The sequence below is a fragment of the Natator depressus genome, chromosome 10 (assembly GCF_965152275.1).
Source record: "Natator depressus isolate rNatDep1 chromosome 10, rNatDep2.hap1, whole genome shotgun sequence".
In the NCBI taxonomy this organism is placed as follows: domain Eukaryota; kingdom Metazoa; phylum Chordata; order Testudines; family Cheloniidae; genus Natator; species Natator depressus.
In genome coordinates this window covers 43,569,348-43,596,775 of record NC_134243.1, presented here as the reverse complement: position 1 = coordinate 43,596,775, position 27,428 = coordinate 43,569,348, and the positions used below count along the sequence as shown (strand labels likewise).

The following is a 27,428-nucleotide window of genomic DNA, read 5'->3' as shown; positions in this document are numbered from 1 at the left end:
CCCCCATCTAGAGGCCCAGAGTATCGGGGCGGGGGGCAGAGGCAGGAGGGTGTGAGCTCAGAGGGGTTGGGTATGAGGGATGTCACAGGGAAGTTCCGTTAAGCAAGCTGAGTGCATCACAACAGCTGCTTCTCCCAGAATCCTCTTTGCTGCGGCGGGGTCTGGGCCGGATTCTGGCGCCTCCTGCAATCCTGGGCTGGGATGCCGTCCCACGTCCATCTCTCACCACATGGCCACCCTGCTGCCAAGTCTCAGGGTGCAACAAGCCCATAGCCCTCCAGGCAACCCCACCTGGCCATTGCTGCCGCAGAGGGCAGCAGGATCCCACTGGCTGTTATGGGGGCCCCTCAAAGCCAGCTTGCCACTTAGGACAGGGAGCGGGTGCCCCCGTATGGGAGCAGTTTCCTGCCTGGCATATGTGTGCAGATCAGACCCATGCAAGCCGCAAGCCACCCCACGGCAGATACCGCCCCCCCCAAACGCTGTCCCCTGCTGGCTCGCAAGTTGCTATGACCTCGAAGGAGAGGCTCACCTCAATGTTCTTGCAAGCCACATTTTTGACGACAGCTGGGAAGAGGTCGGACGCATTCTTCCCCCTGGCGATCATCTGGGGACATGAGAAAGAAGACTGTGACCCGACAACACATCTGCAGGCGTCACAGCCCCTGTGCCCAGCACCTGGGCTAGAAAGCAGAACCCCACTAGCTTGGGTGTGTGTGTGTGTGTGTGTGTGTGTTTACAACACCTAGCACAATGGGGCCCTGATTCATGATTGGGGCCCTGAGGCTCCATCACAATACATATGATAACAACAGCAGTATGTGGTCTCAGAGCCTCCTTCTAGGACTCCCACCACTAGAGGGCATGAGCGCCCAGACACCTGATCCGCTCCGAGTCCCTTTAGCAGAGAACAATGGGGCAAAGCCAACAGGCTACAGCCAGAGGAGCTGGCTGCTGTCCAGCTCTAGAAAGTCGGAGGGGTGGGGGGTTACTAACATGGCAGGAGGGATAGCAGAACAGTGCAGTCTGGGGAAACGAGCCCAGGGTTGGGAGCCAGGAGGGATCAAGTTCTATTCCTAGCTCTGAGATCGACTCACTGCGTGATCTCAGGGAGGTTTTTTCTCTCTGTGCCTCAGTCTCCCCATCTGGGAACGGGGAGGATGATTCATACGTGGCGAGAGTTTAAGGCCAGAAGGGACCACCAGATCCTCCAGTCTGCTCTCCTGCATCTCACACATACACCACCCCACACCCGCACACTAAACCCACCCTCTGAAATTTGACCAAGGATTCACAGTCCACAGGCGCCTAGATAGTACGTGCCACAGGCAGAGAACAGGAGAGACCAAGGGGCACCAGTGCCCGAGGCCCCCTCAATAGCAGGGAAATGGTTAATTAGATACACCCAGGTAATCCTGGCAAGTGACCCGCACCCCCATGCTGCAGAGGAAGGTGAAACCCCCAAGGTCCCTGCCAATCGGATCTGGGAGGAAATTCCTTCCTGACCCCTCATATGGTGATCAGTGAGACCCTGAGCATGTGAGAAGAACCAGGCAGCCAAGCACCCGAGAGAGACAGTGCTCAGTGCCACCTCATAGCCTGGCCCACCCCGCCCAGAGTCCCCTCTGCAGCTGTGGCCGTCCCTCATGTTTCAGAGGAAGGAGACCAAAAAAACCTCCTAAACCCAGAATACAATGTGTGGGGGAGAGACCCTTCCTGACCCCTGCAGGTGGCTGTGTGAAGCCCTGAAACATGAGCTTTGGGAACAAAAGACAGTGGGGAGGGAAACTCCACAGAGGGGACACTGAGGCACAGCAGGGCAGCGACTGGCTCAGGTTGCACAGTGACGTTATCACTGCTGGGGCTGGGACTCAGGAGCTCCTGGCACTCAGGCCATGTCTCAGTGCCCCACCCCCACCCCGCCCTGTGGGAGACACTCACAGCCACAATCCTCTTCATGGCCTCCAGCTTCAGTGAGTCCTTGTTACTGTCCAGCATCTCCTTCAGGTCATCGTGTCTGCAAGTCACAGGGAGCCTTGTCACCAGCCGAGTAGGCACAGATGCAATGAGGTTTAGCAGCTCTCAGCCATGCACAGACATGGCGTACGCCACATACACCAGCCCACAAGTGAGCATGAACACAGACACTGCCCCAGTACTGCCCCAGCCAGTGGGGGTGGGGGTAGCTGATGAGGCTGACCGCTCAAGGGCTCCACCACAGGTGCCACTGAGCAGTAACTGCAGCCATAGCCGTGTGCTACTCAGGCTGAGTCGCTGCCCCACAAGGGAGTTCAGGCCACATGCTCTCTGGGGGACCCTGGAAAAGCAGGAACCCCTCCCCCCAATGCTGCAGCTGAAGCAGATACCCCTCTGCCTGGCCCCTTCCAATGGAGGAGCTCGCAGCACTTGACAATTCATTGTCTGCATCACCCATCTTTCACAGATGGGGAAACAGAGGCAGAGAGGGCAGTGACTCAGCCCAGGCCAGAGCTGGCAGTAGGAGCCCAGACTCCTGGGTTCTAGCACGCTGCCAGGAGAAAGCGGTCTCTTTTTCCAGATGCGTGTGATAATGCCCCACATGATTCCAAGTGGCACTGTGATCACTGTGCAAAGCCAGGCTGTTAATGACCCCCTAGGAAGTCCCCATCACCAGAGGTGTAGCCCTCCCCAGTGCCGGGTGCATGACTGTGTCTGATAATTCTGACACATAGATGAACAAAATCTGATGGAGAAGAGCCAATGCAGCTTTTGTAAAGGGAAATCGTGTCTCACCAATCTCTTAGAATTCTTGGAGGGGGGTCAACAAATATATGGACAAGGGGGATCCAGTGGATGTAGTGTCCTTGGACTTTCAGAAAGCCTTTGAGGCACTTAAGCAAAATAAGCTGTCATGGGATAAGAGGGAAGGTCCTCTCATGGACCAGTAACTAGTTAAAAGACAGGAAACAAAGGGTAGGAATAAATGGTCAGTTTTCAGAAAGGAGAGAGGTAAATAGTGGTGTCCCCCAGGGGTCTGTACTGGGACCAGTGTTGTTCAACATATTCATAAATGATCTGGAAAAAGGGGTAAACAGTGAGGTGGCAAAGGTTGGAGATACTACAAAATTACTCAAGATACTTAAGTCCAAAGCTGACTGCGAAGAGTTACAAAGGGATCACACAAAACTGGGTGACTGGGCAACAAAACATGAGATGAAATTCAGTGTTGATAAATGCAAAGTAATGCCCATTGGAAAACATAATCCCAACTAGACATACAAAATGATGGGGTCTAAATTAACTGTTACCACTCAAGAAAGATCATTGTGGACAGTTTTCTGAAAACACCCGCTCCATGTGCAGTGGCCGTCAAAAAAGCAAATAGAATGTTAGAAACCATTAGGAAAGGGCTAGATGATAAAACAGAAAATATCACAATGCCACTATATAAATCCATGGTATGCCCATACCCTGAATACTGTGTGCAGTTCTGGTGGCCCCATCTCAAAAAAGATATATTGGAATTGGAAAAGGTTCAGAAAAGGGCAACAAAAATTATTAGGTGTCTGGAACATCTTCCATATGGGGAGATATTTGAAAGACTGGAACTGTTCAGTTTAGAAAAGAGATGACTAAGGGGGGATATGATAGAGGTCTATAAAATCATGAATGGTTGGAGAAAGTGAATAAGGAAAGGTTATTTACCTCTTCACATAACACAAGAACCTGGGGTCACGCAGATGAAACTAATAGACAGCAGGTTTAAAACAAACAAAAGGCTAAAACTATAACCGGGTTCAAAAAAGAATGAGATAAGTTCATGGGGGGATACATCCATCAACGGCTATTAGCCAAGATGGTCAGGGATACAACCCCATGCTCTGGGTGTCCCTAAATTTTTGATAGCCAGTTGCTGGGACTGGACGACAAGGGATGGATCACTTGATGATTGCCCTGTTCTGTTCATTCCCTCTGGAGCACCTGGCTGCTGTCAGAAGACAGGATACTGGGCTGGATGGACCATTGGTCTGACCCAGTATGGCCATTTTTATGTTCTTATGCACACAGCCGCAGAGAGAAGACCATGCCCTGCTAGTAGGCTGACGGGCCATACCCTCTGCCCCCCCATCCCACAGCATGGACTTATACATGCCACAGATCTGACATGCTGCCACCTTCCAAAGCTTTATGGGTCTCTGGCCCATCAACTGACTGAGTGCCAGTGGAATAGCAAGGACAATCTAGCAACAGGCAGACTGGAAAGTGTTCCTGTCCAGGGACAGGGGTTGGCGAGCCCCTCAGAGGCTGGATGCTTTGATGGATCCTCTTGGCTCTGGGTGGCTCATTTCTGGTACATCCCGGCAGCAGCTGGTGGGTATCTGAAACACCCCATATCTGACACAAGGTCCTGGCCCCCCAGTGATAGCTGGGGATGTGATCCACTGTCAGACCATGAAGGCTCAGCAGAGGGAGATTCTGGGGATGCCTGCTGGCTGGTTCCCCTGATCCAGGGCACCAAAGAGCCATTCGCTGGCTGCTAGCTCTCACAGTTTGATTGTGAGTCTCAGGATATTTGCTATTTGACTCAAAGCCCCAGCGCCTAGTTCCTGTGAGTACGGGACAATCTCAGCTTTCATTTAGAGAAAGGGTTACGTTAGTAGCCCTCCTGGAAGTGCAGAAAAGCTGGACATGACCCAAGCATAACTGAAAGGCTCAGAACCCAGAAGGCAAAGAATCCCCCGCCCCCAATGCACTGGTTTTAAAATCTCATGATTCTGGGGCCCAAACTCCTGGCTTTTGGACAGCTGAAGTGGGAATACTGCATTCGCCAGCTGGTAGGATGAGCAGCCCCCACCTCCCAGAGTGCTCAGGCCAGGGGTGAGTCAGCTAACGACGTGCATTAGCCAGGCCAATTCACTCCTTTCCCTGATGCTGGCTGCAGCAGGCTGCTCTGTGCACTCTGTGGTTGAAGAGAGAGCGCCCAGCCTGCTGGGTTCTGCTCTAGCCCTTGGGGGAGCTGGGGTTCCACTCTCTGTCCTGGGGAAGCCAGGGAATTAACAGACAGCGAGGTCAGGAGATCTTTTGAACCTTAGCCTGGGTGGGGTGAAGGATCAGGCCAGATCCTCTGGGGGAGTCACTTGTCCAGGGTAAGGAGCTGGGCCAGCCCTGCTCTTGGATCCAGGATCCATGGAAGCCTGCCAGTACTGACCCCCATTCCAATCGCACGCTGTACCCCAAAAGCATGGCTGGGTTCAGACTCCCTCAGAGCAGTTAAACTGACCTGGAGAGCTCAGCGCTGCAGCCATAAACTCTGCCCAGGGAAACCTTTCCTGCAGCTGGCACTCCACCCACCTATGGCATGGGGCCAGGCACAGGCAGCATGTACAGCACACAGCAGCCATTTTATCTCTCAGCACCGGCCCGTGCAAAGAAAGGGGGCCAACTCAGAGCAGTGGGTCACAGCACCTGGCTCATCCTGGGCAGGGCCATGCCACATACCGATCGCTGGCTGTCACAGCAGGGACTCGGCCCAGCCCAAAGCATGGCAGCTGCTATATGTGCTGTGGATGCCGAGTTTGTGGTTGAATTATTGGGGGGGAAGGAAGGAGAGGGAACATCTCCCATCCCCCTGCCTCTCCTGTATTTAGGCTCACAGCTGTAAGCAGTTTCCACTACCCCTTTCCCTCCAGCTCTGGGATTTCATCCGTCCTTCCAGCTGCCCCTGAGCCCTGACGGGGGTTAGTCCTGGGACCTGGCCTAAGGAGGCCAGCACCCAAAGCTCTCCTCCTCCCTTCTAGAAAAGGAACCCCACTGCCAATGCCACAGCAAGAAGGCTGCCCCAGGTCACAGAGAGGTGCCCCTCAGAGCCACTTCCCAGCAGCAGGGACTGCTCACAATGGACCTGATTCAAACTGCAAGAGAGATGGAATTACACACGCTGTTCTTCTCTGCAGGAGACAGGTGCTAACGGAACAGGCCTCACAGGGAGAGACACAAGGAGCTGTGCAAGAGAAGGGGAAGGGCCGAGTTGGTCACAACCTGAAAGTAGCGCAATTCAATTTGTATTTTTATAATTTCAACTGATAAAATCGATCTGTCTATTTTAATCTATTTAATTGTTCGGGCTTGTGGAAACTTATCCGGGGAGAGGGGGCCAGACAATTATTTAATGACAGTAGAGGTCAAGAGTCAGAAAGTTAAAGCTTTATAACCTTTAAAACATAAATTGTCAGCGTCACATGTCAAAATAGACAAAGGAAATAGGCATAAAAAAAAAAATCAAACTCTAGTAAGTTCTCAAGCATCATTTCTCTTCCTTTGCCCTACACGGGGAACAAATATTTGACACCAGGCTCTTTGATCTAGCAGACAAAGGTATAACAAGATCCAATGGCTGGAAGTTGAAACTAGACAAATTCAGATGGGAAATAAGGCGTGAATTTTTAACAATGAGGTAATTAACTGTTGGAACAATTTACCAAGGGCCATGGTGGATACTCCATCACTGGTAATTTTTAAATCAAGACTGGATGTCTTTCTAAAAAAGATCTGCTCTAGTTCAAGCACAGATACTGTACTTGAAGCAGGGAGTAATACAGGGAAGCCTTATGGCCTGTGTTGTACAGGAGGGTCAGATAAGATGATCACAATGATTTCTTCTGGCCTTATAATCTGTGAACAGAGCAGCAGTGAGTAGATGCAATACATGTCTGGGAACAATCAGGGGATCAGAGGGGCAGAACCAGGAAAGCAACAGGCCGACAGAGCAGGTTATAGTTTGCAAGTTAATTTGGCTAAAGAATCCAGTTCAGTCATAACTACCATTTGCTTCAGTCAGGATACAACAGGTTCCCACGGCTCAGAACATACAATCATAGAAATGTGGGCCTGGAAGGGACCTCGAGAGGGCATCAAGTCCAGCCCCTGCTCTGAGGCCAAACCAGGTAAACCTAGATGATCCCTGATAGGTATTTGTCCATTCTTAAAATCCTTCAGTGATGGGGATTCCACACCTTCCTTGGAAGCCTGTTCTGGTATTTAACTATCCTTAAAGTTAGAAAGCTTTTCCTAATATCTAAGCTAAATCTCCTCTTCCGCAAATTATGCCCATTACTTCTTGGCCTACATTCTGTGGCCATGGAGAACAATTGATCATCGTCCTCCTTATAACAGCCTTTAACATACTGGAAGACTGTTATCAGTCCCCCGCAGTCTTTTTCTCAAGACTAAACATACCCAGTTTTTTAACCTTTCCTCATAGCTCAGGTTTTCCAAACTTGTTATCATTTTGGTTGCTCTTCTCTGGACGTCCAAAACTTTCTTAAAATGTGGGCCCAGAACTGGACAAAATACTCCAGCTGAGGCCTCACCAGTGCTGAGTAGAGCAGGACAATTATCTCCTGTGTCTTACATACAACATTCCTGTTAGTACACCACAGAATAGTATTAGCCTTTTTTCACCACTGCATCACATTGTTGACTCATATTCAATTTGTGATCCACTATAACCCCCGGATCCTCTCCAGCAGTACTGCTGCCTAGTCAGTTATTTCTCATTTTATGGCTGTCCATTTGATTTTTCTTTCCTATGTGTAGTACTCTACACTTGTCTTTATTGAATTTCATCTTGTTGATTTCAGACCAATCCTCCAATTTATCAAGGTCATTTTGAATTCTAATCCTGCCCACCAAAGTGCTTGCAACCCCTCCCAGCTTGGTGTTATCTGCAAGTTTTATAAGCATACTCCCCACTCCATTATCCAAGTCATTAATGAAAATATTGACTAGTACAGACCTGATACATCCCCCAAGTTTGACAGTGAACCATTGATAACCAGTCGTTGAATAAGGTCTTTCAACCAGTTCTGAACCCACCTGACAGTAAGTTCATCTAGACCACTTTTCTCTAATTTATTTATGAGAATGTCATGTGGAACCGTATCAAAAGCCTTGCTAAAATCAAGATATATCACATCCACTGCTTCCCCCATCCACTAGACCAGTAACCCTGTTAAAGAAGGAAATAAGGTTGTTTTGGTATGATTTGTTCTTGACAAATCCATGCTGGCTATTCTTTATAACCCTATTATCCTCTAGGAAGAGGGCAACAGGTGCTATGGATCAGGTGCAACAAGGACCCACCTGACATACAGCCACAGATGGACTCCAATCCTATGGGACTTCCACCATGTCCCTGGTCACACAGCCTAGAGCCCCCTGCTCCAAACACACAGGCTCCTAAGCCCAGATCCTCAAAGGTATTTAGGCTCCTACCTTCTGTTGATTTAAAAGCCCAGTGCCAAAGCTAGAGGAGAATCTTCCTTTGCTATTAGCAGAGTGGGGCCTATGACACATTTGAGCCCTTCACCCTAGTCTGTAGATATCAGGAGGCATTCAGATAATTCAGCACAGCAGCCACACCAGGGAAATAGCAGCAAGTCATCTCCCCCACCCCCCTAACCGCTTGTCAGCAATAAACACCAGGCTGGTGTTGTGTGATTAAACTAGGCAAATAAAACATTGCACAAACTCCCAGAGATGTCTGAGCAACTTATTCCTGCACAGACCATGTTTGCTTGGTTTTACAGCATCTCTGCAAAGCCATTCCCTGGGTCTTGATTTGATTGGCATCCCTCGTCCCCCAGGAACTTCACTCGGGGGTTCAGTTTTGAACCCTGAAGTTCACCACTGGACTCAGGGCCCAAGTGCCAAGTCTCACATGGGAATCGATGAGGTGGCTGACTTTCAGTGCGCCGCCACCCCCCCCCCCCACCCCTCAGCTCCCAGAGAGCTGGACCCAGGCCAGGGGAGGGGGCTGGCCAGGAGCCAACCCCACAGGGAGAGGAATGGGGGGAGGGGGAAGCCAGCCCCGCAGCTCTGTTAATGAATTCAGTCTGCAATGAAACCGGAGACCCCAGGAAACCAGAGAGGCTCCTGGTTGTAACCTCTGGCTCTGCACAGGGCCCAGCTGTGGTGGGGGAGGGGAGGCCTTGGTTGATCATTTGGTTGTGGAGGGCAGGGGGATGCTCAGGGCACTTACTGGAGCTCAGCAGTGTCTTGCTGCCCATGGTGAGGTGCCCACGGTGAGGTTCCCTACCTGGGTGTGCTAAGGCATGTGGGGAGGGCCGCTGTCCAAGGCTACACGGTGAATAAGGGGCAGAAATGGGTCAGAACTGCCCAGGCCTGTGCCAAACACAAGGCCAGCCCCCACCCTCACCCCCCAACCTGTCCTTTCTCACTGAGCCCCAGTAGCCCCCAGCCCCAGCTCTGCATCCGACAGCGGGGCAGACCCCTCACACCCTCCCCCCGCCACCACGCTGCAGAACCTGGCGCAGCTGGGCAGCGGGCAGCTTAGCACGAGCCACAGGGGCCGAGGGGCCCAGGAGGAGGTGGACAGGGAGATCTACCCCCCTTGCAGACTCTGCAAGGAGCAGGGCCCAGGAGGCTGCAGAGCTGCCTGCCTTGGCCAGGGAACCCAACCCGCAGCCACCTGTGAAATATTCATCCCGTCAGGAATCCACTGACAGCACCATGGCAACCTCAACGCCAGGCTTCTCTTACGCCTATTCCATTCACAGGCCCTGGGCAGCTGGGGTTACACACACAGTGGGGGCGGTTACGGGGAGCGGGGGGGGGGGCGGGCAAGGTGCCTTCCTCCCAGCAGCCTCTGGGGCCAGGAGGACACTGAGTCCCTTATGGGCTGAGTTTGCTGGACCTCAGCTGGGCCCCCAGCTTCTGCTACATGAAATCCCTTCTGAACATCCCCCTCCTGCCCCCAGCTGGATGCCCCCCACCTGGACACTGGGGGTCTGAGCACAGTGGGCAGGAGCTCTCTGTAATGGACACTCAGGCCCCCACTGAGACTCTTGCCAATTAGAGGCAGAGCCCCCCCGACCCTCAGCTGGGCTGGGACACATCAGCACCGGTTAGCGTACGGGCTGCCCAGCCTGCAGCCCCCTGGGCTGTCCCTGGCCTGGCGATCAATAGGAACTGACCCAGTCCCTACGTCTCTTTTTCAGTTTCACCTGGGGCAAAACTCCCAGTCACAATGTGACCCCTGAGTAGGGGTAAAATTAACTCAGGACACTTACCGGTATGGGGCGGGGGCCGGCTCCAGCCCCTGGAAGGGACGGGGCCTCAGGCAGAAGGGGCAGTATTGGGGGGTCAGCATCCCCCAACCAGCCCTTCCAGGCTGCCTGGCCCGTGCCACCCGGGGCAATTTAAAGGGCCCAGGGCTCCGGATGCCGCTGCTGGAGTAGCAGCAGCGGCGTCTGGAGCCCCAAGCCCTTTTAAATCTCCCCCCCCCCGGCAGCCGAGAGGGGACAAAAGGGGCAGGGACGTTAAAACGGTGCAGGGTTGTTTGCCGCGGCAGCGCTTTAACGTTGCTGCCCCTTCCCCCCCACGCCCCGTCAGCGGCCCTGCCGGTACGGACCCTACCAGCAGGGCCGCCAACAGGGGAAGCAAAAGGGGCAGGGACATTAAAGCTCTGCCATAGCAGTGCTTTAATGTGGGCTGGGTACAGGCCGGTGCGGGTTCTTACTGGTATGCCGTACCGGCTCACTTTCACCCCGCCCCTGAGGGCAGAAACTCCCAAACGCGACCCAAATGCATGGCGTTGGTGGCAAGGGGGCACTCTGGGGTCTGAACTCATCACACAGGGGGCTCCCTGTGAGTCACTGGAAGCTCCACGTGTACGTCCCCAGTCGGATGGCATTTAATAGGGACAAAAACCAGCCAGCGCCTCAGCTGGGGTAAATCAGTGGAGCTCCACTGGATCGAATAATTAATACCAGCTGAGAATCTGGTCACAGCTTTTGATAGTGTCCTTTCCATAGACTTCTGTAGCAGGGATAGAATTCTATATTCCATTCTATAGGGTGCTTTTAAACAAAACCCTATAGATCAGGGGTGGGCAAACTACTGCCCGCAAGCTGTTTTAAGCTGGCCCATGAGCCGCACTACATGGCTTGGCCCCGGTCTGGCTGGGGCACTGGGTCGGGGCCCAGACCATGCAGCTCGGCCCCGCTCCAGCGGGGTTGCTGAGTTGGGGCCGCACCACGTGGCTCAGCCCTGCTCTGGCACTCTGGCCGGGGTGCTGGGCAGGGCCGCACCACGTGGCTTAGCCCCGCTCCGGTGCTCTGGCTGGGGCTCTGGGTTGGGGCTGCACCATGCAACTTAGCTGTGCTGCGGCCAGGGCACAGCTCCCGGAAGCTGCGGCATGGCCCCACTCTGGCTCCTACGTGCTCCAACGGGAGCTGCAGGGGCGGTATCTGCAGATGGGGCAGCATGCAGACCCACCTGGCTGCACCTCCATGTAGGAGCCGGAGAAGGGACATGCCACTGCTTCTGGGAACTCCTTGAAGTAAGCACCGCTTGGAGCCTGCACCCCCTGAGCCTCTCCCCACGCCACCACCCCCTGTCCCAGCCCTGATCCCCCTCCCACTCTCCAAACCCTTTGATTCCAGCCCGGAACACCCTCCTGCCCCCCAAACTCCTCATCCCCAGTCCCACCCCAGAGCCCACATCCCTAGCCGGAACCCTGCCCCAGCCTTGATCCCCCTCCCATGCGCCGAACCCCTCAGTCCCAGCCCGGAGCACCCTCCTACACCCCAAACTCCTCATCCCCGGCCCCACCCCAGAGCCCGCACCCCAACCCCAATTTTGTGAGCATTCATAGCCTGTCATACAATTTCTATTCCCTGATGTGGCCCTCGGGCCAAAAAGTTTGCCCACCCCTGCTATAGGCAGCATATAACTCTTGATTCAATTCTCTGGGGCTTTCCTATAAGAGATCAGCCCCTTTGTTGGCACACCTGAGGCTCCCTAAATGCACAGAAGTGACATGGGGACAAAAGAATCCAAACCATTTCCAAAAGCAGCCCCAGAGTTTCCAGGGAATAGTACATCTCCAATTCAAGGGCAGAGGCCTCTGAGCTGGCGCGAACTCTCCCAGTGTGTTCTTGAGGCTCGAACCTCAGACTTGCAGAGCAAGTCAGAACTAAGTGTGAGGAGGGTGGGCTGGGGCTGGGAGTGGGGGGACAAGAAGTCACACCTTCTAGCTAGGATGCACCTCCCCTCAAATGGGGAGGGGGGCCCCCCCATTAACCATAAACACACCACAGATACTAGCTTGTCCAAAACGTAGCACCACAGCATGGACAGGGAAGGCCCATGCAGCAACATGGGAGCCCTTGCCCTGGTAATCAGTGGGGGAGGAGCACCCAGCTCCCAGAGGGCCAGGAACAGAGGTATTAAGGACGGAAATGGAACAATGAGATCTGCAGTTGGGGCTGAGACAAGCCCCCAGAGCACAGGGAGACTGGTCCAGACCCAAATGTCTCTAGAGCAGGCCGAACTGGAATCCTCCATCCAAACCTCCCGTGCTGTGGGGTCGTCTGATGCGACCCCAAACTTCGATTGAAGCTGGGACCGTGTCACAGAGTGCGAGGCTATCCCTAGGAGACCCCCATGCTCAGGCAGCAGGTGAGGCTGAGCTGGCCGCTTTCCCTCCTAACGCCCTATTCCCAGTCACAGGTTCCGGGCTCCAGGACTTGGAGGGACTCATCCTGGCTCCAAGGGAGCAGATTTGGGGAAAGCCAGAGCTAAATCCCTTCCAACGAACAGCAAAACCGCCATTTTGTGCTGCCAAGAGCCCTTCCACAGCTCCTATGGGGCAGGGAGCTCAGCGGGCATGGAGCCCCTAGCGCGGGAGATTCACAGCTCCAGCATGAAGCAAGGCACTATGTATTGAGGTGCTGCTATAGTATCCTCAGTGTCCTCTCCTTCCCCTGCCCCCAGAGCCAGGCCTGGGTGAGTGAAGGACTCACAGAATGATGGCACCACTTCAGGAACACCAGGCAGACAAGGTGCAGCAGGGTTGCCACTCAACTGGCACGGAGAGACCCTGAGGATGCAGGGTCAGGGCTGGACGAAGAGGGACACAGAAAACAGATTCCATTGGGCCAGCTTCACCCGCACCCTCAAAGAGATGGGCCCTTTGGACAGCTCCATGGACACAGCAGGGTGGCACTGGGCCCTCAAGGCTCAGAGGTGCTTTACTGGCTGTCATTAAAGCTGTACCCTTGTCTATTACCCCAGCATCCCAAGCTCCCCTCATAGGTAGCCATATGGCCCCCTGCAGCCCCTTGTGCCTCCTCCCCATGCCCCCATCACCCAGCAAGCACCACTTGAAGCATGCTTGACACTCACTGAAATGCAGGCCCTTGTGTCCCAAAGAGACTCTGTCTCAGACACAGACCCAGCAACTCCTGTTACAGTCCAGTAGGGCCAGATCCCCCATGGGCCATGCTGGGGACAGTGGAAGAGTTATGCAGGGTGGAGGTTTGAAGGGAAAGCCAAGGGGCTAGAGCTCTCCTAACATCACTCTGATGGGGTGTGTGATGGGGCAGTGTTGTGGAGAACCCACTCCCCTTCTCCCTCCCTTTCAGTGGGGATCAGGGTCTTGTAGGACCAGGAAATCCACTCCCAATTTGACAATGGGGAGCCCAGGGACAGAGTCTCTCTGGGAAGAGGCTCCTCCCATCTCATCCCACTACTGCCACCATCCAGTTGAGATCTTAAGAGGACCAGGTTGCTAGCATTTTATTCCTAAGGGGAGAATGGTTCTGTGTCCTCCAAGCACTCCCATCCCTTCCCTGCCTCCCAAACTCACAAGAGCCCGCCTCCCCACCAGTGGCCCTACCGTAGTGGCTGTGTCTGGCTGCCACTGGTGCTGTTTTCTGGGGCAGCCACCTGCTCTGGCGACTTGAGCAGACGGAGCTCGTCAGCCTGCATAGCGTTGTACCAGACCTGCTGCCCTCCGTCAGGTGTCAGCACTGGGCTCTTGGCCTCTTCACTTGCCATCCCCTGCTGGAACCTCACCAGGTTCACCGCGCTGGCCGGCAGCTGCAGCAGCTTCTGCATCGGATTCATCGCAGCTGCGGAGGGGAGCAAGGGTCGCCGACAGGTAGAGAGAGGTGATGGCCCCTCAGCAACAGGGACACTGATTCTTCTGCAGTCAGTGTGCCAGCCCTCAAAGGGTTAACCTGGCTCTGCCAAGCTCCCCCCGGCCAGCTCCCCAGTGGGGTTCCAGCACAGCTGGGGGGCTTCCTGCCCCCTCTCTCACTGGCACCCCCTCTGGACCCCCCAGGGTTGTTGTCTCTGATCCTGGATCCCAGATCCCGAGCTGGTGGGTGCGATTCAAGGCATGAAGAGGGAAGGCAGCGAGGAGCTGGGGCTGGCTGCCTGTGAGGTGAGCACCCACATGGCTATGGGGGAGCAGCTTCTGGGCTCCCCGGAGGGCTTGGCTGGCCCTGGCACAGCAGGCTGGAGAGGCTCCTCCTGCCCACACTGCGCTGCCCCAACCACTCCAGCTCCTGCCCCCGGCCAGACGCTCAGCACAGCCCAGCCACGTTTGCAGGTCAGCTGGCTCAGCTCTATGACTCAGCTCCCCTCCTCTCCGAGCTCCCCTCCGCCTGACAGCCCCCGCCCTCCTGTCCCTGGGCTGAAATCTGATGCTGCAGCAGCTGGAAGGCAGCTGAAGAGGAGCCCTTGCTCCTCGCCTGGCTTGCAGCGCCTCCTGCTGGCCACACACAAACTGCCACGCAGAGTGAGCCAGCCCCACCACCCCCCTCTGCCCCTGGGGATCGCCACCCATCCCCTGCCCCGCAGGGACATAGGGCAGACCCCAGCTAAGTCCATGCTAGCTGCCAGTGCTAAGCACCTCCAAGCATCAGGCCCAGAGGGTGACTGTACCTGCCATCTGTGGGCACTTGCAGGCTACCAGCTCCCATCCACAGGGCACAGGCAGGACAGGGCTGCCAAGCACTCAGCTAGGTGCAGGGAGGGACATCGAGGATATCTAGAGTCATGCTACCAAGGAGAATGGAAGTGAGATAAACCCTCATGCTTCAGAGCTTCAGCTACTCTGTCTTAGGGGCGCAGGGGAGACATTCATGGGGGCTGATCACCCCACATCTGCCACTGCAGGGTTCCTACACCTTTCCCTAAGGCATCTGGTGCTGGCCACTGGCAGAGATGAGACACTGGGCTAGACGGACCTTGGTTCTGCTCCAGCCTAGCGATGCCGCTGTGCCTATGCCATGGACTGAGGCAGCCCCCAGAGGATTTAACAGGGATGCCCACTGCTGCCAGAGGATCTCATTCCAGGCATCCAGAGAGTTGTTCCAGCCCTGGTCAGCTCTTTTGTAGGACAAAGAGGTCTGAGCTACCCACTGGCCTTTAACCCTTCAGTGCCAGGGATGCTGTTCTTGGCTAAAGACCCAGCCACGACCTCACCAGAGCTAGGGGGCCTGTGGAGTGGGCCAGAGCGACATCCCCCTGCACAGAGAGCTGAACATCATGCATTAAGCCCACAGAGAGTCACCCCCGACAGGAGTTTTCGAGAGCAGGAACCCCTTGCTGCAGGCTCGAAGCCGTCTGAGAGTAGGCAGGGAATTCACTGTTCTCATTTTCCATTCATTTCAGCAGGGGCAGGCTGGGGTCACGGGGAGTGATTCCCGCTCCCCACGCTGTGCACGAGGGCCTGATGCACGGCAGCCACCCCAGACGGAAGGGCTGCGAGGCAGGTGGGCGCAGCACTAGGACAGAAGGGAGCCATGGAGCCGCTCCAGGAGGAGGAAGCAGGGCAGGGAAGGAGCCAGCTGTGGTGCGGTTCCCAGGTGCTGGCCAGAGGGAAAGGCAGCCCAGGAAGCTGCTAGGTGAGAGGGGGCTGCGTGAAGGAGTGAGAGAGGACAGTGCCTGGCTCATGGGGCCTCTGGCAGGTGTAATCACATCCAGGACACCCCTGAGAGAGGACAAGCCCGGATCCATGGCCCTGTCCCGTGCAGTGCTCCCCTGGTGCATCCCTGCCAGCGCCACACAGGGACAGAGCCGTTCACACAGGCGTCACGGCAGCCAGCACTGCAGATGAGTCACCAGGGCTGGGGTCTGCGACAGCCAGCGCATCATGCAGCTTCACGCTGGGCTGCAGCACAGACACGGGGAGCTGAGCTGACGTGTGGGCGTTTGACCCCCCGGACCCAGACTGCCTGGACACACCACCCATCTGGGGAGATGTCACAGCCTCTGGAGCCGCGCCCCAGATGCCAGCCGAGGGGAGGGACAGAGGGGCAAGAGCCCCACTTAGATGCCAGTTGGGTTGGTTCTGTTGGGGGGGGGGGGAACGGCACCCTCCAGTGGCCACTGTGCATGATCACCCTCCCAGCCAGGCTTTACCCCCTTGTTTGTGTCTGTAGCTCTGATTGCATTCCAGTAGCGCCTGTAGTGCCCCATTGTGCTGGGCTTGTTACAGACACATGTATTAAGAGGCAGTGGCTGCTCCTATATTTACAATATAAATAAGACACAGAAAGCATCACTAGCCCTATTTTATGGATGGGGGGGCTGAGGGATTTGCCCCGGTCACACCGGGAGTCTATGCCAGAGTCAGGCCCAGAACCTAACTCCCGAATCCCAGCACAGCAACTCAGCCAGAAGCCCACCCTCCCCCTGCCATGCAATTCCTGTGCCTCCCTTCCCCCAGCCCAGAATTTTGCACTAAGGTGCTAAATTCCAAACATGGATGGCTGTTCAGACCGGATTATGATCTCACACCAGGTTTACCCTGGGAGAGCAGCACTGGCTTCCGTGGGGTTCCTCCTGGTTTACCCAGGGCACTCGACAGGAGGAGCAGGCCCAAAGTGTTTCACTGAAGCTGGAGCCCCATGGACAGTCGAGCTCCTTCCCAGGCTGCCATGTCTGCACTGTACACACATCACCACAGCAAGTGCTGCTGAGCCAGGGCCAGGCCAACTCATCCAGACTCCTTCTTAGCCCACCGGGCCATTGAGTGCGGGGGACCCAAGCTGTCCTGACACCAGGATAGATGGCGCGCCCAGTACCTCTGGGCTGGTATCAGAACGTCTCCAGTGAAATCCAACCTGCCTTCGGGTTCACATTACTCACAGAGAGCAGGGAAGGAAAAGTTCAGAAACGGCGTCAGAAGGGGAAACTGAGGAAAGAGGAGCCAAATTCTGGTGACAGCTGTCAGCTTGACAGTGCTGGAGAAGGAAATCCTCAGGGCAGGTACTACCCCCTTTCTCCCCCCCGCCCCGTTCTGTAGGGAGCCCGCTAGTAGGGGAGAGATGGGCACTCAGTCTCCATGGCCAGGCCAGTCCTTGGTCCCCATCAGGGCTGCCAGCAAGCAGCCCCTCGACTCAGGTGCCAATCATGGGGGTGGTTGGTGCAGGGAATACTCACCCTGGTAGTTCCTGGGCCCGACCCTGTGAGTGGAATCCCCATTGGAGTCAGTGCAGGGGTGACGCTGGGAGCATTTACAAGCTCACCCTGAGCCCATGGCTAGTTTGGCTCCCGTCTCTGAGCAGTGAGGATTCCTGCAGATCCCCGTAGCCCAGCCCCTGTAGAATGGGCTGATCAATAGCATTGCTGGACAGCGGGGAACTGCGTAGATCCCCAGCACTGCTCTGCACAAAGGTTAATCCTGGGCCTGCACTAAGTGGCTGCAGCTATCCTGCTGTAAGGCTAATGGGCAGATGACACTTTAGCCTCCCATACCCCTCTGGAGCGTTACTGGGATCTTTGCTATTCTCCCCCCTAAAAGGGTGCGTGTAGGGGGTCTCTCTGCCATTCCACCTACCCCACAGCTTCCGGGGGTCCCCTGCCTCATGAATAGCTCCCATCCCTGCCCTACTGATCGAGCCCCTGGTGCAGCAGCAGTGTGAAAGCGACAGGATTCTTGTGTGGAGCTGTTTGGGAACGGGGGCAGGACTGCAGTAGCAGGGGGCTGCGTGTCAGGATTGAGGGGCACTGGCAGAGCTGACTGGGAGCTGGCCCAGCTCCTACCTGCACCGTGCCAGGCTCTCCCCACGCTCCCAGCCCTTACATTTACCCTGAAGTTTATCTCAGAGCCCTGGGCAGGGCAAGCTCCCATTTGGGAGAAGGGCCTGGAACATGCAGAGTCTCCATTTCCTGCTTTCCCAACGATACTGGGGATCCGGTGTCCTCCTGGGGCTGGGGCACCTGTTAGAAGACGTGCAGGATTTGGGAATAAGACTCAGTGGGAGCGGGAGGCCGTGACTGTTTCAGGGAGAGCCCCATGTTTCCAGCTGAGCCTCAGCTCAACTGTGATGGTGGATGGCCGAGGTCTGGGCCTGGGGCCTAAAACATCCACGTGACAGAGGCCCACCAATCATCTCCCCTCCAGACCTGGAAGTGATGCTGGCTGGGTTGCCTTGCCACAGTCCCAGTGCAGGGGGCGCTGGAGAGCACTCAGCCCTAGATCTGATGGGCAGCAGAGATGAGTGAGCAGGGGGGCACCATACCTCCAATAGGAGTCTTGGGCTCAGACAGGCCTGGGGCAGAGCACAGTCCCCACTGTACCTACCCCTCTACTGTGGGCAGCCTGGCAACGTGGATCATTTACAGCCCCAGCAGCTCTGCACAGACCCTGGTGGCGTCAGCCCGGAGGGGCTGTCCCAGGCCCCTCATGTTGGGGTTGCCTCGTTATTCCCACCCCCTGCCATGGCTGCAGGCCTGTGCCACAGCAAGAAGACTCAGGCATCGGTTTTGGGTTCACAGGCCTCGCCCGGCTGGACCGTCACCGGGAGTGTCTGACTCCCACAGAGCCATTCAAAATAGTCTGCCCAAGCGAGCATGCCCAGCGGGCGTGGAACAGTCAGTGAGAGTGTGGGGGCACAAAGCCCACCACAGGGAGCCCAGCAGGACAGGCCCAGAGCAGTTCCCTGTGGGACCTGTGTGAAACAGGCCTGGGGACCACAAGAGGCACCAATCTATACCCTGCTTGGCAGCCTCTGGGGCTCCGATTACCCCTCTCCTCGCTCAGACCGAGGCCTATTGGTGGGTGCGGTGGGCAGGAGCTCGCCAGTCGCTGCCCAGCTGTGCAGGCTCTGAGGATCCATCATTTCAGCCTCCCCAGTGCCAGTCCCTCTAACCCCTTCCACCTGCGTTGAGACTCCCATGGGAACTGGCAAAAGCCTTCTGAAGCCCCAAAACCTTGCATAGAGCCCTGGACATTGGTCTGGTCCCTGCCTGCAAGTCTGGAAAGCTGGCAGAGGAGAAGCCTGGGCAGAACTCAGATGTGCTCCATGGTACGTGGGGGAAGGAGCCATCCCCAGCCTGCTCAGATGATGGCAACTGACTCCCTGAAGTGCACCGGGGCTGAGTGGGGCTGGGACCCAGCAGCCTGCCCCAGATGTAGCTGCCAGATGCCCTTCAAGGACAGCCCTACGTACAGTGCATAGGAGTGGTCTAACTGGGGGAGAAAGGCATGGATGCTTTCCCTCACCGGACACACACACGACCCAGCTGTGTGATTCAAATGCCGGAGCGATGCAGCCCCAGCCCTGAGTCCTCCCCACACCCACCTTCTCCAGTAGAACAGCCAGCCAGCATGTAAAACCCAAACGCAGCAGGGCCCTGCACATGTGGGAGGCAAAGGTAGCAGGAAGCTCTGGTGGGAGCATGATAACTAGCAGGCAGCCAGGATCCTGCTTCTCCAACCCTCCCTATCCCCTTTCATCCCAGGGGATTCCAATAAGCTGCTATACACAGAGATTGTTTCACCCACCACTGAAATGCAGCCACCTCTGGGATAGAATGCAGCTGCTGTTATAAAGCACACAGCTACGCTGCACAACAGTTTAGGACCGGAAGTGAAGAACACCACTAAGTACAGCTGAGACTGTAGGGGGAGTTAGCAGCTGTAGGACATAGCAAAGAGTGGCACAGGAACATCAGTGGGCAGGATCTCAGTTTTACGTCTCATCCAAGAGATGGCACCTCCAGCAGCAAGGCACCTTCCAGCTATTAGCATCAGCGTTGTGGTGCTGGGGAAACAGCACCTCCTGCTGAATCCTCAGCACCATCTCTGTCCCAACCGGCACTGGCAGAGTGCTGCTGTCCAGCCATTTCACACCGGCTGGCTGCAGGCAGGCAGGCAGACAGACAGCTGCTGACAGGTGGCAGGCGAGTGGTGGGTCAGCAACGTCCCCGCAGGGGGTTACACCCCTCAGAGAGGAAGGGATCGGGCAGATGGGGCAGTCCCTGCAGTCCCACCCCAGCACCAGGCTGCAGCAGTATCAGGAGCTCAGCTTCCATCTGAGCAGGCATCTGTCAGGAAGTCAAATCTGCGCCTACACCACTGGGGCTGCGGTCAGGAGTGAGCTGTCCAATGTACCGGAGCAGTTCCCTCCAGCAGAGCTGGGGAGGACTGATGGATCCATGCCCAGGGATGGGAGAAAGCCGATCCTAGTAGAGTGCTCTTCCCACTGCAGAGATCAGGGCAATCAGAGGGAGGCGCACGAGTTCATTCAGGCCAGGTGCCAGCCTGTAACAATCCCCAGCAATGCTAAGGAACCTGGGCCAGTTACCCTGCACACACCAAACCTGTCCTCTGCTCTCCACACCAGTCTCCCATAGAGAACAGAGTCAAGTTCCAGGTCTCAATCCTGATCTTCAGAGCGCTCAATGGCCTGGAACCAGCATGTCTAAAAGACCCTCTAATGCTCCAGGACAAGGATTGTGATCAACATCTCTGGCACCATGGAGCTCTCTCCAATAACTCTGTGCAAGAGGCAGAGCTTCTTGTGGGGCCAGTCCCAGATCGCAGACTGACCTCCCCCAGGAACCAAGGGCCATCCCAAACATCCCACTCGCACGCCAAGGGCAAAACACAGTTCTGCCTTCTCTAACTCCACACTGAACAGCACAGACACAAAACCAAAATCCTACCAAACCAAACCACTCAGCTGCACACACAGCCCTCTCCCTGGGGAGAGGATGAGAAAGTACAAACCACGCGTCCGGCTGTTTAATGCTCGACTGGAAGGTGCTCAGATACCACGGTGACGAGATAGTGTAAGAACCCACCTGGATTGCAAGCAGGGAAAAGAAAAATGCGAAGAAAAATGGAGTTTGCCATGGAAAGGAGAGAATCCCACCTGCTGAATCTTAACATGTGGAACCTTGACACCTGGTTCTCCGATGGGGATTCCCATCCACACTCTGCCCCTAATCAATGGCACCTCACTTATAAACGGCAACATACCCCCAGCCCACGGTGAGCTGCCTGCCTGCCTGATGAGAAGGTTTGTCAGATGCTAACGCTGAGTCAGTGCTGATGGCATCCAAGCTATCAGGAGCGAGCCACCGAGCGTTAGAAGCAGCCAGACCAGCTGAGCTAAGGCAAGGTGAGCAGAAGAGCAGTGAGCAGCCTCCACCCTGAGGATTTGGGACATGTAACTAATGGAGATTGTTGGCCTCCGAAAGGACAGAGATGGACCCTTGGGTACTTCCCGTTACTTATTCTAGGGAGCCAGATGAACAGCAGAAGCACTGCTCTCCCTCCAGTGAGAAAACGAACAGCTGGTGGCAAGACAGCCACCTTCTCAGTTACAAGCAGTGCTGGCTGTATCAAATCAGACACATTCCCAAACAAACGGCCTCTCCCAGTTAACTCTGCCCCAGTACTGCCACCCCCTGCCCTGAGACAAACATCCCCCTTCGGCATTAGCAGTGAGCCGCATTCACCCATTCCCCTTCCATACTGGGGTATGCACCACACACCCACTGCACAGGCTGCCTGGCATTCTACAGAGACCACCTCCTATTGACATGTCTTCTTCCAGTGCCCGGGCAGCCTCTCGCCTCCTGCCCTGCATACAGGCAGGCCCCTCTAGCCCCCCTGCCTCCAGCCAGTGGCAGAGTGAGGATGGCTCTGTGCATCTGAGTTCCATGCTTTCACCCCAAAGCCCGGGGCTTATATTTAATTCCCTGGTAAGGGTGTTCAGTCGTGTCGATCCTGGCTCCTCATTCTAACCCAGACATCTCACAGCCCCACCCTTAACTGCAGTGAGCTCTATTGGAGCTCACTGTACTAAACCTAGAGAATATACCCCAAAATCCTATCACTAACCACTGAAATGCAGCCACCTCAGGAGCAGGACACAGAAGCTGAACATCCCAGGAAAGTTCAGGGCAGTAAGCAAAGAGCACCATCCTGTCCAACTGATCCTGCCGAGGGAACTGAGGGAGGCAGAATGTAAACCCCTCCACTGGAATCTGACAGAACCCAGGGATCAACTCTCCCATCCTAGAACCCACAATTTAAAAAACAGAGGTGCTCCCGGCCTGTCTTTAACAGCTAATCCCAAAAGGGGCACCTCCAGCACCCCTGTCATCTAACTGCAGCACTGACTCATAAGGAAGATTGCTGCCTACTGAGTCACCAGCAAGACCGTAACTGGCACCCTCGCAGGTCTCTTGTCCCGGCACAGCCCTAGTCATCTTCCAAGATCTGACACAACACAATCAGGGATGGTAAAACTCCTGCCGCACCTTTGTGTTGCAGGAAGTGTGATGGCTCAGCACTTTATTTTCATTAATATTCTCACACACACACACACACACACACACTTTTAAGGGCTAGTCTGTCACTCTGGGCTACCAGTAAACAAGGAAATAAAATCAAGATCTTTGTTAAAACAGCACTAGAAAGATCAGAGCTAGCAGTGGGCTAGTGCTGGTGAGTTCGGCTGAGAGTCCGTGGCTCTCATTCCTGGAGGGTTTTTAAGGTGAGCAGCTGTATCTTCAAATTTGGGTAGGGTGAAATCCAGCCCCATGCAGGCGCCCAGTAGTGCCCAGGATTCTATTCCTCTGCACAGGGGAGAAATCCATCTTTACTAAGCCAACTAACAGCACTGCGGGTTGCACTCAAACAGCTGCTACCAACATTTCACTCCGGTTAAAAAAACCAACAAACCTATCCTTTAGATCAGCCTGGCACCATTTTAACCATTGGCCTGAGGTAACGTTTTTGAGATGAAGGGAAAATCTCCTTAGCTTTTCATTCTCCCGACTCATGGTGAAGAACAGCTAGGAAGGATGGCCCAGTCGTTATGGTGCCAGCCTGGAACCTACATTCAATTCCTGGCTCCACACAGGCTTCCTGTGTGACCAAGACGAGTCCCAGATCCCAGATTCTCAAAGGGATTTAGAAGCCTCACTCCCACTGAAGTTCATTTGGGCCTTAGTCTCTCTGGGCCGCAGGATAACAGCTCTTCCCTCCCCCACAGGGATGTGGTGAGACTAACTACATCCAGGCCTGTGAGGTTCTCTGATCCTAAGGAATGGGGGCCATACAAATACCCAAGAGAGCGCTGATTTTGTGCCTGGGCTAGTAAACATTTGCAGTGTTTTCCAAGGCTGCCACACACTATTAATGGCAAAGGATTTTTCACATCTCATTTGCCTCCCGTCACTTCTTCCATGTGTTATGTCTGGGTTTCACTGAGAGGTCCCAATCCTACTGTAGTACATAGGAATAAGGCAGTATCCCTTTAAATAGTTTGTGAGCCCTCTAGTAGCCTGCTCCATGTTCTAGGTTTTAGAAGCCAACAGGCACCCGTCAGAGCTGCAGGGTGTGTGTAGCTAGGTCGGGCATGTCTGTGTAGACTTAGTAACATGGTTGGTTGAGACCCAACTGTGACTCTCAAAAAGAAAAGGAGGACTTGTGGCACCTTAGAGACTAACAAATTTATTTGAACATAAGCTTTTGGGAGCTACAGCTCACTTCATCGGATGCATTTAGTGGAAAACTGTGACTCTGTGGTTCCTACAACAACATGCACAATCAGATCTGCCTGGGCAGACCCTGGTGTCCGTTCAGAGCCCAGTAGCCATGCAGGGGTCTGCACGGATGGATCCAAAGGCAGGACTACAGCCTGAGCTAATTTCACTTCCTGGTTCTAACGCCTAGCCACGGGCTGTGCTGTTTGAGTTCCCAACACTGCCCGGGAAGGTTTGAGTAATAAACAAGCAAACAGCTGTTTAGAAAGTCTCTGACCATGCTTCTCTAGTCATTGGTGTTCGGATTTGTAAACCCCTTTAACTAAAGGGATCCTTTGGCTGCTGGGGACGAGACATCCACTCACCCGCTCCAAGAGAAAGTACTTCATGACGCTGTATGGGCCCTATTGCTCTCTCACTCACACCAATTTGACATCAGTGTAAAGTCAGGGGCACATTTAATGGAGCTCCTCCCAATTTACACCAACATATAAGGGAGAAGGGTAGGGGCCCAAACATCCATGATCACATTCCCTGCAGTTTGCTAGTCACAGCAGGACCCAGGTCCTCAGAACTTATATTTCTGCACACATATGATCATCTTCCCTCCAACGGGTGTTACCTTAGAGGCCTCTGCAGCTTTCTGCAATCTGCATCTAGGTCATACTGTGGCTTTAAGCATAGGTGACGACTCTGTGGGTGCTCTGGGGCTGGAGTATCCATGGGGAAAAATTAGTGGGTGCAGCCAAGCTCCACTCATCCCCCGCCCCACCTCCTTCTTCCCACCCGAGCATGCCACGTCCCCACTCCTTTGCCTTCCTCCCAGCGCTTCCCCCCCGCAGACACCAAACAGCTGTTTGGCGGCATGCTGGGAGGGAGGGGGAAGAGCGGGAACATGGTGCCCTCAGGGGAGGGAGGCAGGGAAGAAGCAGGGGTGGCGCGGGGATTTGGGGAAGGGGTTGGAATAGGGACAGGGAGGGGGCGGAGTTAGGGTGGGGACTTTGGGGAAGGGGTTGGAATGGGGGCAGGGCAGAGTGGGAAGAGGCAGGGCCACGTGGAAGGGGTGGAATGGGGGCGGGGCTGGGAGCAGAGGCGGGGGGGTCAAGCACCCAGGGGAAAACGGGGAAGTCGGCGCCTATGGCTTTAAGGCCCAGTGTACAGTGGGAATCCCAGTAGGAATTCTGGCTGATTCAGCCCTTGATGCAGTACGCAAGAATACCTCTCCTTTGGCAAGCCAGATTTCTATCACAACCCTTTGTCCCATTGGCACCTTCCCCTCTTCCCCAGGCAGGCAGCCAGATTCCTGTCTTAGCCATAGCAGCAGAAATCCAATCCCTCCAAGGAAGCCAGTGGAGTTAATCCAGATTTACAGTGAGATGAGACTCAGGCCTCTAGTCTTTTCTCATGGGGTCATTTCAAACGGTTTCACTGGATCCCTATACAGATCCAGCACACAGGAAATGGCCCCCAGAGCCACTAACAGTATAACATACTCAATAACAACCCTATCTATAGGAATTCTAGATTTGAGATGATGCCTCAGATATGGACAGCAATCTACAAACAGCCTTTGCTTGCCAATGTTGCTTTCCTAGGGATGTGCCATTGCAAAGCACTATGATAAAGGCCTGTATGTGCTGCAATGACTAGACACAAGAAGGGGAGGTAAGGGTATCCTGACACCTGAAGGTTTTAATTTCATTCCTTGTTCAGAGTAGTGTTTCCAGTTTGCTTCTTAGCACAGAGTGTTCTTACCTTCTAACCCTCGCTATAGGCAGCCCCATGAGTCCCCATTCGTGGGAATGAATAGATTGCAGGGGAACGTCTAACATAGTTGGGGTGAAATCCTGGCCCCACTGCAGTCAATGGCAGTTTTGCCTTTGACTTCTGTGTGGCCCAGATTTCCCCCTAGGAGTTTAAAGTCATGTCACATAAACTAGATTTGCAATAAAGCCTTGCAATTTCTCTCTGTCTCATGAGATATTGGTGGTCTCCAGTTACGGCGACACACAAGCAGGCGTACCATATGCATGGTTCTTTTGTGGATTTCCTAGAAAAAACTCAGCTTGCAGAGAGAATTCATTTCTAAAGGTGAGTGTCTTCCCACCAACGCCCAGCAGTGTATTTTATCATCTCATCATGCTCCCAGCAGCACGCAGGGGGCCCTGACTGTGTCCTTGCAAAACACTGCAAAGTGCACTTTGGGTTGGTGAAAAACCATGAAATATGCTTATGGCTTAACACAGTTTCAGATCAGGGGCTGGAAGGGTTCTCCTTTAATTTGAGACTTGGCCAGTGAATTCAGCTCCCTGGGGCTTAAATATGCCACGCAAAAACCAGGGCAGCAAAGATGGGATGTTTGGCCTTTGTAAGAGAAATACAGCAATCTGTTCAGAGGGCTCTAGGAATCCAGCTTCCACCTGCCTGTGGATGTCACATACAGCCCAAAGATTTGCTGCTGCTGCGTGTCTGCAGGGCTAGATCTATAGAGTCGCTGTGCGTCTATAGTGTACCCTACAGGGTACAGGGGAAATCTGAGCCAGAAACATGAGTGTCTCCCTGCCCCCAGCATCCCCCCAGGAGCCCTTCTGCTGTAGGTTTAGCCACAAAGCGTCTCAGACAAACATCATCTGGTAGCCGAGAACAAACAAACCCCAGGTGCGATCACACGCTTAGCAGAGCGTGGCTGGGAATCTTTTAAAATTTATTTTTAATTCTCACCCTGCTCTTAGCCTTCAGCCAAAGCCTCCCTGAAATCAGCCACCCCACCCCAGGGGCTAGAGAGAATCCAGGCATCCCCGTTTTACCCCAGTCCCCTCCGAGGGAAGCTACAGGCACCTGCCACTGCAATGGCCTCCCCCACAGGCCCCTCCTGGCTGGTGCTTTTCTCAGCGCCAACAAATGCTGCCCCAAATGGGGGTGTGTGTGTGGGGGGGAACAAGGGAAAATGCATCCAATAGCTCATGCCCTGGGAATCAGGGCAGAGGATGGCCCGAGCTGGCCCTTCTAGGCCCCCGCAGCCTGGGCACCGGCACCCTCCCAGACCCTGCCCAGCCCAGCCGCCCCCCCGCCCCTTACCGTTTGTAATCAGAGGAGAAGATGCCGCCGCTGGCCGGATCGTGGCCATAGTCCGGCTCCCCCAGGCTGGAGGAGCCCCCTTTCTCCTCGCTGTAGGCTGGGCTGGCCGACATGGCTGGGAGCAGGGGATTCGACCAGGGGAAGGCGATGCTGAGCCTCTTAAAGCCACACGCGCCTGTAAATCAGGGATGCGCTGGGCGGGTTGCAGCAGGGCTGGATGCTGCAGCTGATGTCAGCATCATGTGGCCGCAGCTTGCGTAGGCTGGAAAACCCCAACCCCCACCCGGCCGGGAGAGGCAGGGTAGGAGGGGGGAGCCTCCTCTTAAAGAGGCAGGAGGTGGCTGGCGCTGGGCTGCTGTCCAGCACAGGATGGAGGATGCCGGGGCAGGGCTGATGGGGCAAAGGGACTCAGGGCAGGGGGCTGTAGAAAGGCTCCAGGGGGAGATGCAGGATCAGAGCCATCCTCACCCCCTGGAGGGACCCAGTGTCTTTGGAAGGGGGCAGATCAGAGGATCAGGCTAGGCCCTTCTCTGATACATGGGCAGGGCACAATTTTCCAGCCAAGTTTCTTTTCCCAGTTAAAAATGGGGCTTTTGCCCCAATCTGACAGTCCCCAGAGTGTGTGTGCATGCCCCACCCTGTCTGATGCCTGGGTGACAAACTAGGGAGTTCCGTTTTCAGCCATTTCCCACAGGAAGGTTCTGATTTTTGGCCCCCCAAACCTGAAAACTTCTCCTTTGGGGTTGAAGGGTTTTTGACAAAACACC

The 27,428-nt window shown here is 54.9% G+C and overlaps 1 protein-coding gene across 2 annotated transcripts in view; it reads right to left on the bottom strand.

Annotated features, from left to right (window-relative positions):
• AP3B2 (adaptor related protein complex 3 subunit beta 2) overlaps positions 1 to 26,903 on the bottom strand; it is a 64,499-nt gene extending 37,596 nt beyond the window's left edge. The window contains exons 1-3 of one of the 2 annotated variants that reach the window (XM_074965931.1): positions 26,662 to 26,903; positions 1,942 to 2,017; positions 533 to 607 (exon numbers count right to left, since the gene is read on the bottom strand). In XM_074965931.1, coding sequence (XP_074822032.1) covers positions 533 to 607; positions 1,942 to 2,017; positions 26,662 to 26,774 — 264 coding nt within the window. In that variant the 5' untranslated portion in view covers positions 26,775 to 26,903. The remainder of the gene's footprint in view (positions 1 to 532; positions 608 to 1,941; positions 2,018 to 26,661) is intronic. The other variant, XM_074965930.1, reaches the window with a different exon arrangement.
• Positions 26,904 to 27,428: the final 525 nt, after the last annotated feature.